The sequence below is a fragment of the Dipteris shenzhenensis genome, chromosome 15 (assembly GCF_047967505.1).
Source record: "Dipteris shenzhenensis isolate YYH24624 ecotype China chromosome 15, Dip_SZ_1.0, whole genome shotgun sequence".
Classification (NCBI taxonomy): Eukaryota; Viridiplantae; Streptophyta; class Polypodiopsida; order Gleicheniales; family Dipteridaceae; genus Dipteris; species Dipteris shenzhenensis.
The window spans coordinates 17034013-17048698 of NC_141610.1; the positions used below are offsets into that span (position 1 = coordinate 17034013).

Consider the following 14686-nt stretch of genomic DNA (forward strand, 5'->3'; position numbering starts at 1 on the left):
TAACCTATTGAGACTCTCCATCAAGATTTTGAATGAAAACCGAAACTTGCCTACTCACCCTACTACAAAGAAGACATTCAAAGGGAGATGCGATCATGTTCATCTCCAAACTTTCAAATATTGGTGCAGCCTTCATGCCTTATCTCAAGTTGATTTATTTTGTTGAGCCAAGAAGTGTCCATACTCTTTTTACAACCCGAACACAATGACTGCTCAGAGCTTTAAGCTCATCGTTTGCTTCCAGGAAGCAGATTGCTCTCTAAATTGTACGACTCAATTAATACATTTTTGAATTCTTTTCAATAGGGGAGTTACCACTTAATCCTCACTTAACCTCATCATAGGTCGGGGGGTCATGGTTCATTGCTTATAACTAGATAATCTCCATCTTGAAACCCTAAAATCACTCGGTTCGAGTGGGAGACTTGAAATGAATGAGAGATTTTTATGCACTGTTCGAAAGGGAAGACAATGAGCACAATGACTGCTTCGAAGCCTCCAACAAAACTTTCTCTACAAACCGCTTAAACTTTTGAGGAAGCACCCGGCTATTGAAATCATACGACTTAATGAATACATTTTTGAATTCTTTTATTGGTTAATCCTCATTGGGGTAGTTAAGGGTTAATCCTGGCTTAACCTCATTTTAGGTCGGGGGGTCGTGGTTCATTGCTTATAAATAGCTGATCTTGCATTCTGAAACCCTAAATTACTTGGTCAGATTGAGAGACATTGAAGCCAGCGAGAGATTTTCGTTCATCGTCGTCGAAAGAGAAGACTGTTAAGATGCCTCGCCGTAGTGGTGGTGGTGGTGGTGGTGGTGGAGGAGGAGGTATGATTTCCCTCTCTCTGTTCATATCTCGAAGTTCGTTGGCCGTATCTAGTTTCTTCGGAGTAGATTCTTTTGCATCAATCTTAGCAGGCCGACCTAACTTTGGGAAATCTCGTCTGCCCTTTTCTCCTTTCTGAGATTCGCATGGAAAATCGTTGTTGCGCGGGGAGAAGTAGTGCCTTTGCCCGCGGGGACTCCTCCGTTCCGGATGGATTCGTTGGGGTTTAGATTCGATTTCCTTACGATATGCGCTTAGTCCTTAGTCGACTGATGCAGGAGTCCCCAGAGACCAGCGTGTACTGTTTTTGCCTTCGCTTGCAGAATTTAGGTTTCGGCTCGAAATCGTTCTGTGCTAAGATTTGAGAAGATGCATTTTGCAATTTTAAAAGATCCCTCTTACTTTTTTTACAGGAAGGTCATCATTTCGTTCCGCCCCTCGCCCTGCTGCTCGTGCGGCGCCGCCTCCTGCACCTGGTTTGTTCTGCACTCGAGGTTCTCCTTTCTGGACTTCATAAAAAATATCATGTCTGATAATGACTTGCCCTTTGATTCTTGTTATGGCAGTGCACCATGCGCCCCCACCAGCTGCAGCCCCGTCAAGCGGAGGCTCTATGATGAGTGGCCTAGGCTCCACCATAGCTCAAGGTTCTTGCCACTCCAAAAATTCGTTGGTCCAGAAAAGAATCGCGCAAGAAGTTCCCAAACAATTGTGCAAGTGGTTGATGGTTCTTGTTGCTGTGCTAGGTATGGCATTCGGGACTGGGAGTGCCATCGCTCATAGGGCTGTTGATGGGCTGATGGGTCCTCGTACTGTCACACACGAACATGTACCTGCGGAGGCCCAAACTTCTGCACCTGCTGGTGTCACTACTGTTGGCGGGGCAGATGCTTGCGTGAATCAATCCAAGTCCTTCCAAGATGTGAGCCCTCTTTTATTTGGCTTAATAGTTGTGTATGATATTTTGTAGTTAAATGAAATGCACATGTAGTAAATATGGATGGTTATTGTATTATGTGTGGATATGTGCATTTTTTGACGATAATGCTAGAACATGTGATGCTTTTTCTACTAGCAAGAGTATAAATTTTTATTATTGGCTCTCACCATCTACCTATCTAAAAGTCCTAAATCTGAACTAATTTTTATGTGTATGCAAAGGTCTTAATTGAAAAATCAAGACGTCCTCTATCTATCATGAGCTCTCATCACTATGCGACATAAAGATGCTTTCAAAGAAGTAGAGTAAGGATTTTAATTTCCTACTCATAAGAAAAGAGGGAAAGGGGATTCCTCCTTGTAGAAATAAATAAAGGGCTTATCAACTTTCTTCTCTCTATGAGATGTATTTGTGTTCAAAAAATATATTATCTTTTACCCCTACATAGATAGTTTAATATATATTTGTGTTCATAATATAAATTATTTTTAAACCTTTCAATTTGGTTCCTTCTTAATTCCTCCATTAGTTTGCTAGTTTATGCTTCCCATTCAAAATAAATTATTCCATAAGTAAAAATGTAATTGAAATGACCTTTATTTTTCTAAGGAATTAAATTAATTTATTAAGTGAAAAGGTGAAGTATCTTATCTAAGGTCAAAGGGTGATATTGAAATTGCATGCAAAAGACTTGATCTCAAGATATCTACTCCCCTCACAAGGCCTTATCATTAGGCTATGTAAAGATGTTGCGGACGTAGAGTATATTTAAGGGTTTTGAATTCTTACCCTTACAAACAAAAGAGGAGTTCCCTCCCCTCTAAAATAGGGATTTTCTCATAAAGTAGCCTCCCCTCTAAAATAGAGATGTTCTTATTAAGTAGTCTCTTGTTTACTATTCCCCTTGTCTTTTCATTGCCTTTTTTTTTCATTGATTAACACATTGTTGAAATCTTTTCGATTGAGGGACCTATCAGTGATTATTTCAAGATAGCTAGGATTAAAACTAAAAATGTCCTAAGATTTTGTATTCTATAAAGAATGAAGTCACGCTTGTAAAGGATATATGTCACAAGGAGTTGTGTACTTGTGAAAGATTTGATCCAAATCCTTGATGAGAAGTCAAATTGTGCACGCCTATATATAGAAGTGCTACCTTTTGCCTTGTGTAGAGTTATGGGTCTCCTAAAGGGCTATTCCTCGAGGGAGGACCTCAAGGTCATGGCTACTTCAAGTTGTCATCACAAGATTTCTCTCTCTTTTTTGGGATTTGAAACTACTATGGTTTCGTTGAGAGGTCTCTTTGTCTTATGGCTTGATTTAGCTAGCATGATTCAAAAGGATTGTACGAAGGGTTTTCCCCTTACATTTTGGTGATGATGTGGCTTTGAATGGAAGAGGACCTCTAATTTGAAAATTTGATAAGCCAAAGAGTTCCTCCAAAAATCTTCAATTGATTTCTTGTAGGTTATAGGTGTGTGTGCAATTAGTAACACTCGGAGTTGCTCTTTGCGAAGTATAGGTCATATGAAAGGCTATACATGCTAGTATAGATGTGAAGTAGTCGAATGAAACCAGATGAGGTTAGCTAGGTCAATCGATGTGACCACCATCACAAATTTGTAGGATTCAAGATTCAATGCACCTTGACAAAAGAGGATGGCATGAACCACATGTTCTTTGTGGTTGAATTTGAAGATGAGTAGGGGTGACCTCATCAATACCTCGTGTAACATGTTATGCTTAAAGATTGGAGTGTTACGGTTAGATTTAAGTTGTAAACCACATGTTCTTTCTTGTCTTCTTTGAAGGTAGAAATAGATGTTGTGTCATTGACAAATCATGGAATATGTTGCTATGCCTCTTTCTTGCTCAATTGTATTGCTCCAAGGTTAGTATTGTTGCCAATTGTGTGGTTTTTTTGGGTAGTTTGTAGCTCACCTTGGGAACCCAGAGGAATAGGATTCTTGGAGGATCCCCTTAAAAGTTAGCAAAGAGTTCTAGCGTTGGTCTAGAAGGAGATCTAGGCTTGGTGATAGTATCTGTTTCTTGCAAGTTGATATTGTGTGCATTTGTTTTTATTATGATGTAGTGTATGGTGATCAACCTTGGGGATGATATCATGGATTGAAATTGCACTACTTTAGGCTTTGTTTTGATATCCATGTAGCTATAGATGTTTGGGCATTTGCAGTTTCACTTTTTATTAAACTTGGAGAGGTTGTAATGCGATAATATTTGCTACATTTTGAGCTAAATTGATGGATGAGCAATTGTTATCACTTACAAGCCCTCAACATTTTTAAATGCTTGTTTGGAGAGACAAATGAAATACTCCCCCCCTTGGTAGTTGTCGCATGAATGAGTAGACAATGGTCTATGGTCTATCTTTTTGATAAGCCTCCTTTTAGTGCTAGTTTCTAAGCTTGGCCTTCCTAGGGTGACCTCAATACAGAGACCTTTGTATAATTGGATGCTCATGTGTTTGAGGGATAGTCGCATATTGGATGTCAGGTTCATCTTGAATGAATTCCTCCAAGTGCAATTGAGAGACATACAATGCATATCATATAGTTGGTGTACGAAACACTTTAAAGGATGATATCTTCATAAGGTCTCGTTGAAGTCCTCTCCTAGACTTTGGCAGAATGCTTTGGCCACTAGTCGGGGATGAGTTTGGGAATGTTCTTGGATTCATCTAGCGGACATGCAAATTTCACCTTGTGAAGTTTTCGTCCAAGTTGCGGCCTGCTGGTATTGTGATAATTCTTTCTATCTTAAATGGTGCGTTGCCCTATCAGCTAGATTTAGATTTAGATGCTCCTTGGGGAGAGACTAAAATGAAAATGTTTAGACTTCACAAGCAGTTGTAGCTTGAATGAAGAGATTTTGGACTACCTTTTGATTAGCCTTCTCCTTTAGTGCTAGCCTTCATCATGGCTGAGTTTGCCCTTCACCTCCGGAGTGCCGACAAAAACTCAGTACGAAGACTTTGTATCAATGGATGCTCAAGTATGTGTGGGTGTGTGGATTTGTATGTGTGAGAGAATATTTTTATACTATGGTCTACACCCTCTGTTGGGCGCTGATGACGTCAGTGGGGATGTCATAGTAGCTAGTCCTTGCTATGCATGATGGAGTTTATGGTTTCCAACCTTGTGAGTGACTATCATGAGATTGAAACTGCACTATGTTGTGTTTTTAGAGGATGAGTTTGGGAATGTTTTTGGATTCATCTAGGTATATGCTTCTGCCGTATTAGCGGACATGCAAATTTCACCTTGTGAAGTTTTCGTCCAAGTTGCGGCCTGTTGGTATTGTGATAATTCTTTCTATCTTAAATGGTGCGTTGCCCTATCAGCTAGATTTAGATTTAGATGCTCCTTGGGGAGAGACTAAAATGAAAATGTTTAGACTTCACAAGCAGTTGTAGCTTGAATGAAGAGATTTTGGACTACCTTTTGATTAGCCTTCTCCTTTAGTGCTAGCCTTCATCATGGCTGAGTTTGCCCTTCACCTCCGGAGTGTCGACAGAAACTCAGTACGAATTTAGATTTAGATGCTCCTTGGGGAGAGACTAAAATGAAAATGTTTAGACTTCACAAGCAGTTGTAGCTTGAATGAAGAGATTTTGGACTACCTTTTGATTAGCCTTCTCCTTTAGTGCTAGCCTTCATCATGGCTGAGTCTGCCCTTCACCTCCGGAGTGCCGACAAAAACTCAGTACGAAGACTTTGTATAAATGGATGCTCAAGTATGTGTGGGTGTGTGGATTTGTATGTGTGAGAGCATATTTTTATACGATGGTCTACACCCACTGTTGGGCGCTGATGACGTCAGTGGGGATGTCATAGTAGCTAGTCGTTGCTATGCATGATGGAGTTTATGGTTTTCAACCTTGTGTGTGACTATCATGAGATGTTGTGTTTTTAGAGGATGAGTGTTCCTGGATTCATCTAGGTATTTGGCCACGAGTCAAGCCTTGGAATGCTCAACTTCTCTAATATTTTATTTTAATGCAAATACTCATTTTTTCATGATCTTTCTTGTTATCTAGAAGGGGTGCCGATTACCCTCTTCATTTGCATGGCTTATAACCATCTAGTCCGCTGTGCTCCTATTACTGCTGCTTCCACAGTAGGAGGATCACATGATAAGGTGGCATCTGCTTAAGTCTGAATTCATCATATCTTGGCGGGGGATAATGTGTCCTTGGAGATCGTTGAAGGACAAATGAAAGATCAATGTTCGTCCTCGCTTGGTGCTTGCTTCACTTTCCTGTGGCAAAACTTAACTTGCAGATCAGATGATAAGGTTGCAGACTATTCAACAGAGGGTTGTCCTTGCTTTATAGGGGCTTCTACAGTATCTGCAATTTACTCTTCAAACCTTCCCCAGAAATGCTACTTGGAATTTAAGAATAGACTTTTGATCTATCTTGTACCTCTGTGTGTGACCATATAACTTTTGAGTGTAGTGCTTGTGGCCATTTATGATTTCTTGCCATTTGTACTAGAATTACCTTGCTTTCAAAAGAGAATCTGGTTGTGATCTCAGTGCTGGTTCAATGTTCAACCAGTGAAAGCTCACTCTGAAGGCTGGTTTGCTATTGCAGTGTCTCAATGCATATGGTAGTGACATCGGGAAATGCCAGTTTTACGTTGACATGCTGAATGAATGCCGCAGAGGATCTGCATCAAGTACGTATTTAATGATGGAGAATCTATCCTGACATTATTTCTCTGATACAAATTTATCATTTTTCTTAATAATTTTATTTCAGTACAGGACTCTCGTATTGATGATAATGTGTTTGTTGCAGTGACTTTGTAAGGTGGCTTTTTATGAGGAATGAGGCTAAAGGTTCAATGATTTGACATTGCATGGCAGCTGGACTTGTGGCTAAGAGACATGTTATTTTGTGATTTGCAATTGCAGTTCCGTCTTGAGGACTATCCTGGATGATGATGTTTTCCTTTTTTTAATAAAATAAATGGAGGATGCTTGACTCCTTTAAAAATTACGAGTCCCTTTTGGCTAAATAATTTATTATCCTACAGAATTTTGGTATGGCCTTACATCTACATGTTTGTATGCAAATAAGTACATATTTATTTATGTATGTATGTATGTACGCTTCTATGATGCATATATGTGCATATATATGTGATGCATGCATGTGGAGTTGTACCATATCTAGAACTGATGCAGGGCTTTTGATAGTAGCTCAGCTAGGTGTTTTGCGGGAGCACTTATGTTCTTCCTTTGTTCCTTAGGACATGTGAGTCTTGAAAATTTGTGGATTGATTCCAGGTGTCTCTTGCAAGCTCACTGCGAGGCAAAGGAATTCGTGATCTGTTACAGATTAGTGTCATTGAAAAGTGACAAGATGCTTGGTGCTGCTTATCACAGCTCAATGTGATCTAATTGCAGCTTGCTTCAAAAGCAGGGTGCTTTTTTTGGGTTATAAGCTCTTTGGGAAAGGAAGCCATGTCATTTCTGCCTGTTCTCCTTATTTAACAAAGTTAAAGCTCCTAGAATCTCGTTATGATCAGGGATCTCTTATTGGGTCCTGCTTGTTGTCTGCCTGTATTGCCACAGTGATTATCTACTGGGGTGTCTTTTTGAAAGTGTAGGATCTCTTATGTGTCATCTGTGGCTTAATCTTCAGCATTTTTTAGCAATTCTAAGCTTTTCAACATCACTTAAAATCAGGATCTCTCCTAGTCTTCTGCTGGTCGTATAATGGTGGGCGACTAATTCAAAGTATAGTATGTTGAAGGTTTTTCTCTGGCTTCATTTTCAGCGGTTTGCTGGACCTACCCCACGATAAGATGTTCTACTTGTGGCTAAAAAATAAAGAACATGACACATCGTTCTAAAAAGAAAAGATGCATAACGTAGAAAGCGTTGAAGATGTTTGCTCTTGGATAGATTTTCCTTTAGATCTTTACATCACCATAGGTGATTCTTTGTTTTGGAGAGGGAATCTATCCTGAATTGAATTGCACTTCAATAGGGTCTTTCTCAATCTACCATAGGATTAGAGGTTGATATGTATGATAAATGTAAACAACGCTTGTGCTTTTGTAGAGGGAATCTATCCTCCGGACTTGTGAATTGAACTGCACTTCAATAGGGGATTCTTGTGCTTTCTTAGGTATAAGACTCTCAATCTACTATAGGATTAGAGGTTGATAAATACGATAAAATGTGAACCACTTGAATAAAGGGGTTTACACAAAAAAATGCCTCACATTGACTACATTTCTAACTTGGGAAAACATGGAGTCATTTCTTTCCAATTCCATAGTTTTTCTTGCCTTTGTACAACGGAGTCTTTTATCACAATGTAGTAATTTGATCACTTTGATCACTTTACTATTATATAAGAGGTAAATACATCCAAGAAAAACAAGTGAGTATAATACTTGTGAGCATTGCTTTCAAGGGTTCTTTTAATGGAAAACAATTGGGAATGATTAATTAACAACACTTCTAAGAAAGCCCTTGTATAGGAAAGTTTGAAAGATTTGCAAGCTCCGAGAGAGAGAGAGAGAGAGAGAGAGAGAGAGAGAGGCCACTTGGTATCAAAGTGTGTGGGACAGTTTTGAACAAAAATGAAACTAAAGCGTTGCTTGGGAGGCAATGCGAGTAATGAAACGAGGAGAAGTGACTTCATGGGGCATGCATATGGAGTCTAGTGTCGGTGTAGTTGGGTTGGTTGTTTGCAAAGTTGTGGCAAGTGTTGTTTAGAGCAATGAGTGATGTAGAGCAATGAGTGGTTTGACCAACAAATAAAGTTTGTCGTGTTTTGAGTTGGTCTCTGTCGAGTTGGTCCATATGTGATGGATAGTTGTTCTATGTGGTGTTGTAGGTGTTGTGATGAGTTGTCTCATTTTGTAGCATGACAGTAATTGTTTTATGTTGTGCTTGATGTGGAATTGTAGTCGATGGTTGAAGTTGCCCACAATGTATGTTGTATTTTGTGGTACCTCCACTTATATTTTTTAAATTGTTTCGAATAATACTCTTGCTTTTGTATATGGCGACTTATAAATATTTAGAATTGCTATCTGTTTGTTCTACTTTGTTAACAATAGTAAGAGTAGGCACTCATATCCTTCTATGTATAAGGTTTGTTATTGTAATTTCAAGTGTCTTTTGTAGTATGTGGCCAACCCCACTCTTGTCGATGTGCAACATTATTGGAATGGGGTATTTCTAGTGTCGGTAATGTTTTGGTGTGCGTTACTTGCAAACACAAGATGGTTGCAGCAAGGAGGCTTTCTAAGTTCAATAAGTCGTTCTTGTGATACTGTAAGGAACGTATGTGTAGAGTTTGCAACATTTTGTTGAAGTTGTTTGCTTGTGCGAAGTCAACTTGCTTAAATGTCCACCTTCTTGTAATCTTGCTAATTCTTGTAAGATTGTTGGCTCTACTTTGATTTGTTTACTTTGTAATTTGGAGAGGAAGTAAAGGTCGGTTGGGTCCGGCACTCGGGATAGTGCTATGTAAAGGAAACCATGTGTTTTCACTTGTGCTGAATCAAATGCAAGTGTTTCCATGGTTAAACCTTGTGAATGGTGGATGGTCTTGGCTGTTGCAGGTTGGATGGGGAATTGCATTCTTGTGATTGTATTTGGTTGGTTGTTGCCAATTTGGAATTCTTGACTGATTTGCAGGATTGGTGTCCATGTCGTTGGTTTGCTTGCACCGTCTAAGTGTTTGTTTTCGTAGCGAGCTTGGGTGCTTGCTTTGATGTCATTGAATTCTACCCATACGTGGAAAGGTTTTTTATTGGTACATGACTCCTTGAATATGCCATCCGCACTGTTTACAATCCCATCGTGTCCGTCGAGATTCCTTGAACTTTCTTCAACAATCATGCCATGTTTTAGGCGTAGCTCAGAGTGGAGTCCGTAGGTCTTTCTGGGGTCCATTGGAATTGATATCATCTTGTTGCAGCCCCTTTCTCTTATGTCATGCATTGGTAGAATATGTGGTTGTCCTAGTAAGTTATTTAATACGGATTCGTTGTGTTCGTTCTTTGTGGAGTTTGTATAAAACAAATGGGGGACATTTATTTTGTCTGGTATTTCCTTCAAGTGCGCTACGTTCAACTGTCAATGTCCATGTCACTCTGTGTCCTTGTGTGGATCTTGTTCAATATTGTTAAGAAGTCTAGATTGTCTTGGTGCATTGGTTGTTGTAGTTCATAGTATTGGACATGTGTTCTCCAAAAAGAACCTAGCTTAGATGTTGCGCCCGATTGTCTTCTAAAGATCCAGGAGTCTTTCATTGGGCTTGCTTGGTACAGGTTACCACAAAGCAAGACGTCAACGCCACCAAAGGGTTCGTCGTGGTTGTGTTTTATTTCTCGCATGCGCATGTTTACTTCTAGGAAAGTATTTAAACCAAGCAGAGAAGCTTCATCTATCATTACTAGTTCCACGTCTTTGTATTGAGCAGCTAAAGTTTGTAGTTTTTCTAATGAAAGACTTGTGTATGTGCTTGTTAGCAAAAGTAAGTGAAGGGTCGCATGTAGTGTGCTTCTGCCAATTGTCCTTGCTGCCTTTCCAGTGTACGCCAATAGTAGTGCCTTGGGAAGATCAACGTCCTCTGTGTTTTTGTGCGAGTAATAACGACGAAATGCCTCTGTGATTGCTAGGGCGATGAAGGTTTTACCAGTTCCTGCATTTCTTGATATGAATAACCACAAAGGTTTACGTGGTTGTATTCCTTTTCTTGAGCATGTCTTCTATGATGAGGCATTGCCCGACGTTCATTCTTCGCAAGAGTATGTAATATGTTTTGTTTGACAAAGTTGTTTGCTTACTTTGTTGGACGATGGCATGTCCCCTCTTTTCCTGGTTGTGTTCATTTCATTTGCCAGGTCAAATCTTCCTGTTGAATCTACAGGCCCCCCAGAGCTTGAATCGGTGAGGATGTTTGTGTTATTGTTGCTTGATGTTGTCTGATGTGATTGCATTTTATTAAATAGACTTTGTTGTTGGTCGATTTTTTCTTGGTGTTGTTTATACATATCTTTCCAAGTTGCAATCTCATCGTCTACTAGTGTATGCTCAACAAACGGTAGACATAGTAGGCATAGTTCTTTGTAATGGTTTTTAGGGTCTTTCACTTTGTTGTAGTTGTTGAATCTTATTATTCTCACATGTTTTCTTGTTTTGGTGGTCCCCCTTTGTATTGTGTAATTGCTCGCAAAAGATGCCAAGCAAGTGTCTTGCAAGTCTTGCCGCTTGTTAGCGTATTTTGCAATAATATCATCGAAGAAGATATCAGTGCTTTTCAGATGTAGTTGTGCATTCCATTTTAGAAGTAATGTCCTATTCTCAAGAGAGCTTGCATCTATGTACATGAACTCCCTTGTTGTACTTGTGAGAGGGAGCGACAAGGACAAGTACATCGCTTGCTGTGCATTGATGTGTTGTGTATTAAGAATGTCGTTGCCAACTTTTCGTACACACTCGTTCGCAGTAGCTTTTGCTTGAAAACTTTGAATAATTGCGTCTTTGACAACGTTGTTGGTCTCTTTGTCAATCTTCGTAATGTATGATGTATAGTAAGATGCCGTCCCATGAGGATCTAGAATGAAGTGGACATCGGTAGTTGCTCCCCAAAGTTTTGTTAATGTGGACATCCTGTGGCTCTCGTTTCAAAAAGATTTTCGGTTGTGAATGTTGCTTCTTAGTGCTTGTTCGGATTCAAGAATTGTCATTGAATTTTTTTGCAAGAGTTCTTCAAAGGTTAATGTAGTAATCATCTAGTCTTGCAAAGCTTCGGTTATCTTCTTAAAGTTTTTTAAATGAGCCGCTTTGTTGGTTTCACTGGGTAGTGGCACCATAAGTCTGGTTTGTTGCATAGGTGGCCGTGGGAAACCAAAACGGCATTGTCTCCCTCTTTTTTTGCATGTCTTCTTGTGTTTAAGGTTTTTTACAGTCTCAAGCTTTGTGCTGTATGTTGTGACATATTTGTCAATGAACTCCTCCATGATGCTATCATCATAGGTTCGGTATATCGGGGCCCTTTCCACCCACACCAAGCCATGATCATGTTGGCTGCCTCTATTTTGAAACTCCGTCATGGGAAAAAAGTCGCGTACTAGTCCAAGGATAGTGTCGTCTTATCGTAGTAGTATTTTCAAAGCCTTGAATTTGTGAACGTAGTATTGACCTATTGTGACAGGGTCTGATCGGATAAGTTCACGGATATCGTTGTGGCTTTGGATGGCCATGCCCGTTCTTATATTTTTTTGTAGCTCTGAAAGGCAGTTTATTAAGGTTCCCACGTTCTTTCGGTTGCAGATAGTGTGATGAAGAATGTTGGCGGCCCAAGTTGCCTGACCATCGCGAAAACATTTTGTTTCAAGCATTGCTTGTAATTAGCTGATGTTCTCAAGCAAACAAAGTCGCAATACCCAATCTTTGACTGCAACAATTTCTCAATGTTTGTATCCAAAGTTGCATTTTGTGCTTGAACAGTTGTGCCTTGTAATTGGCCTTTTCGCATGCGGACCCGAGTTGATGATAGGACTTGTCGTACTAGCACTTTCATTGTGTTTGAAGAATAAGTTTTCGATTGATTGTGCAAACCTTCTATCTTCATTTTCTAACTCCCATTTTACAATTCTTGGTAACTTGTTCAAGACGACAATTCATAGGCACGGGGCTTGCCATAAAACAAAGTCAAGAAAGCCAGTTCTTCGCACTGTTTGTCCTTGAAAAGACATAGAGGAAAAAAGCCTTTCGATGGGGCAATGACTATTGGCTTGCTCTCAAAATCAATAACCTGCTGGCTTGTGTAAATACCATGGACCAAAGTGTGTGTTTCCAGATCCGTGAGTAGATGTGTATTAGGACTTGTCATGAGATTGTTGCGAATTGTCGATTCATTGTAGTTCAACTCTCGCATGTGTTCTAGCCAAATATGGTTCACTTTGCATTGTTAATGTTGGCCGTACCAAACCACTGATGTAGTTGTGGTCATATTGTAAGCGATGTTTAATTGCGACCATCACTGTTGCACTGTTGCTTAAGAATCTGGGAAGAACTTGCTGTGCCCTGTAAACATGAGCGAACACGTTGATGATGCTCCCGTGTAGGCCTAGTTGTCCTTCGTATGTCAGTTGCCTTATTTGTGCCAAAGGTATTCCTATGGAAATGAGCCATTCCTCGACCTTATTGAGGGCAAATGTAGTCGTTTTAGGGACCGACATGCTCGTATTAATTTTTGAAAACCTAGGTATTTTGTTGGCACGAATCTGATTGTAGCATAGTGAGCAGGCAAATATTCTCTTGGGGTATTGAGATTATCGGGGTGCAGTTGAAGATCTGCACTGACATGCTTTAGCTTCGATGTGAAAGTCAATGACCCGCACCAAAAACATGCAAAGCATGGTGTGTCTTTGATTTTTCCAAGGTATTGTGATCTTGCTGTTTTGGTTGTTCTTTTCCGTATTTTTTTCCTTGGAGTTGCATCTGTTTCGCAACTGTTGCGGGTCACCGCTGTTGTGGAGATCCAATGTTCCTTGTTGCGCCAAGTTGTCGTCTCCTTTGTTTGCATTTCTTGAACAATACATGATTGTTTTCAGCTTGTTAACCTTGTTGCATATTGCTACAACATCGTGCTTACTTGTTCGATGGTTGTTGCGATAAAGCATGGCAACGGCTTTGGCTGACAAGCCCAAATGTTGCTGCAACAGCTCTAACAATTGAGCCTTAGCCTCTTTTGCCCAAATGTGGTATGTACGCTTTCTGTGTTTGTCAATTAGTGGGCAATTGTAGTAGGACATGTTGTCTCATTTATGAACAATGTGCTTTTATGTTCTTGGGCTGTGCTACCTAATTCTAGTGCTTGCACAAGGGAACGACCATTGTACACCAGGACGAAGAAAGAATGGCCAAGAATACGGTGGTGCATGTCAATGGAATTGAAAACCAAGGCCTGGCAGAAAGCCGTGTTTTGAAAAGCCTATAGCGCATCCTCATTTGAGACAAGCTAGTTGTTTCTGCAATTTTGCAAAGCTGAGTCACACTCAACTCAACGGTTTGCTCAAAAGCGAGCTGGGTGTTGCTTCCTCGGAACATTTCAAACATTTTTGGGTAGGTTACGTAGGATACAAAGCTAGTAAACAGACCAGTAGGTTGGTGTTCCATGGATGCTCCTCTATGAATTTTCGGTCCCATTGGACATTGAAAGAGTCCAATTTAGTTTCTGAGTCCATGGTAAATCCAATCAATTCTCCTTACAAATGCCCGATACTTGACATGGGTTTGTGCTTGCAGAACTTCGCTGTGGTGGAAAGGAAAAGTGCATTGCTAGTAATGGCAGTGAGCTTATGTACAGTGACTATTAGTGGGAGAGCATGTGGCCCAATGAGGAGCAGATCTTTGCAGGGGGAATGAATTGAAAAGTTCTTTGTTTGCATACAAACATGAAAATGTACTCAAACTGTGCTTATTGGTGCAAGGTGTAAAGAGACGCATAAAGAAGAAGCAAACAAATGAAGTTACGACACAGTTTATGTACAAAAGCTTTTCAAGATAAAAGTTTTTACAATGGGAATGATCTCATATGTTTTCTCTTGGTTGTATTATGTGCTAGCAATACCAACTGTATGTACAATGCAACAAAAGAGAAGGCAGGGAAAGCCTATACTGATAGTAGAGGTATGTCATCCTAAAGCATGCTCAAAGCCGCAGAAGTATGTACAATGGATAGTAGTGCAAAAACCACACTCCAACTACACACTTTCCATGAATGTAGTAATAAAACTGGAACTGTTCATTGTGAATTCACCAGTGGGCCTTTTGTCAAGAAGCATGGGACATGTTGCAACGACACTGCGGCTGTGAAATTCCAAGAAAGGGCAGTGGAGGCCAAGCACCTTTG

At 40.0% G+C, this 14686-nt stretch overlaps 1 protein-coding gene across 2 annotated transcripts; it reads left to right on the forward strand.

Annotated features, from left to right (window-relative positions):
* The first annotated feature begins 699 nt into the window (after nucleotides 1-699).
* LOC147893460 (CHCH domain protein) lies at nucleotides 700-6801 on the forward strand. 2 transcript variants are annotated; one of them, XM_087385951.1, is made up of 6 exons: nucleotides 700-820; nucleotides 1244-1306; nucleotides 1397-1477; nucleotides 1577-1752; nucleotides 6386-6470; nucleotides 6593-6801. In XM_087385951.1, the coding sequence occupies exons 1-6, from the start codon at nucleotides 787-789 to the stop codon at nucleotides 6601-6603; spliced, it is 450 nt and encodes a 149-aa protein (XP_087242077.1). In that variant the 5' UTR covers nucleotides 700-786; the 3' UTR covers nucleotides 6604-6801. The 2 variants fall into 2 exon arrangements, with proteins under 2 accessions (XP_087242077.1, XP_087242076.1); XM_087385950.1 differs by having other exon boundaries at nucleotides 701-832.
* The last annotated feature ends 7885 nt before the right edge of the window (nucleotides 6802-14686 follow it).

Excerpts from the sequence above, each read along its gene's own strand:
- LOC147893460 (XM_087385950.1), top strand. The coding sequence starts at position 787 with ATGCCTCGCCGTAGTGGTGGTGGTGGTGGTGGTGGTGGAGGAGGAG. Across the intron at positions 1,307-1,396 it reads GGCGCCGCCTCCTGCACCTG|TGCACCATGCGCCCCCACCA; the intron begins GTTTGTTCTGCA and ends TTGTTATGGCAG. Across the intron at positions 1,753-6,385 it reads AATCCAAGTCCTTCCAAGAT|TGTCTCAATGCATATGGTAG; the intron begins GTGAGCCCTCTT and ends TTGCTATTGCAG.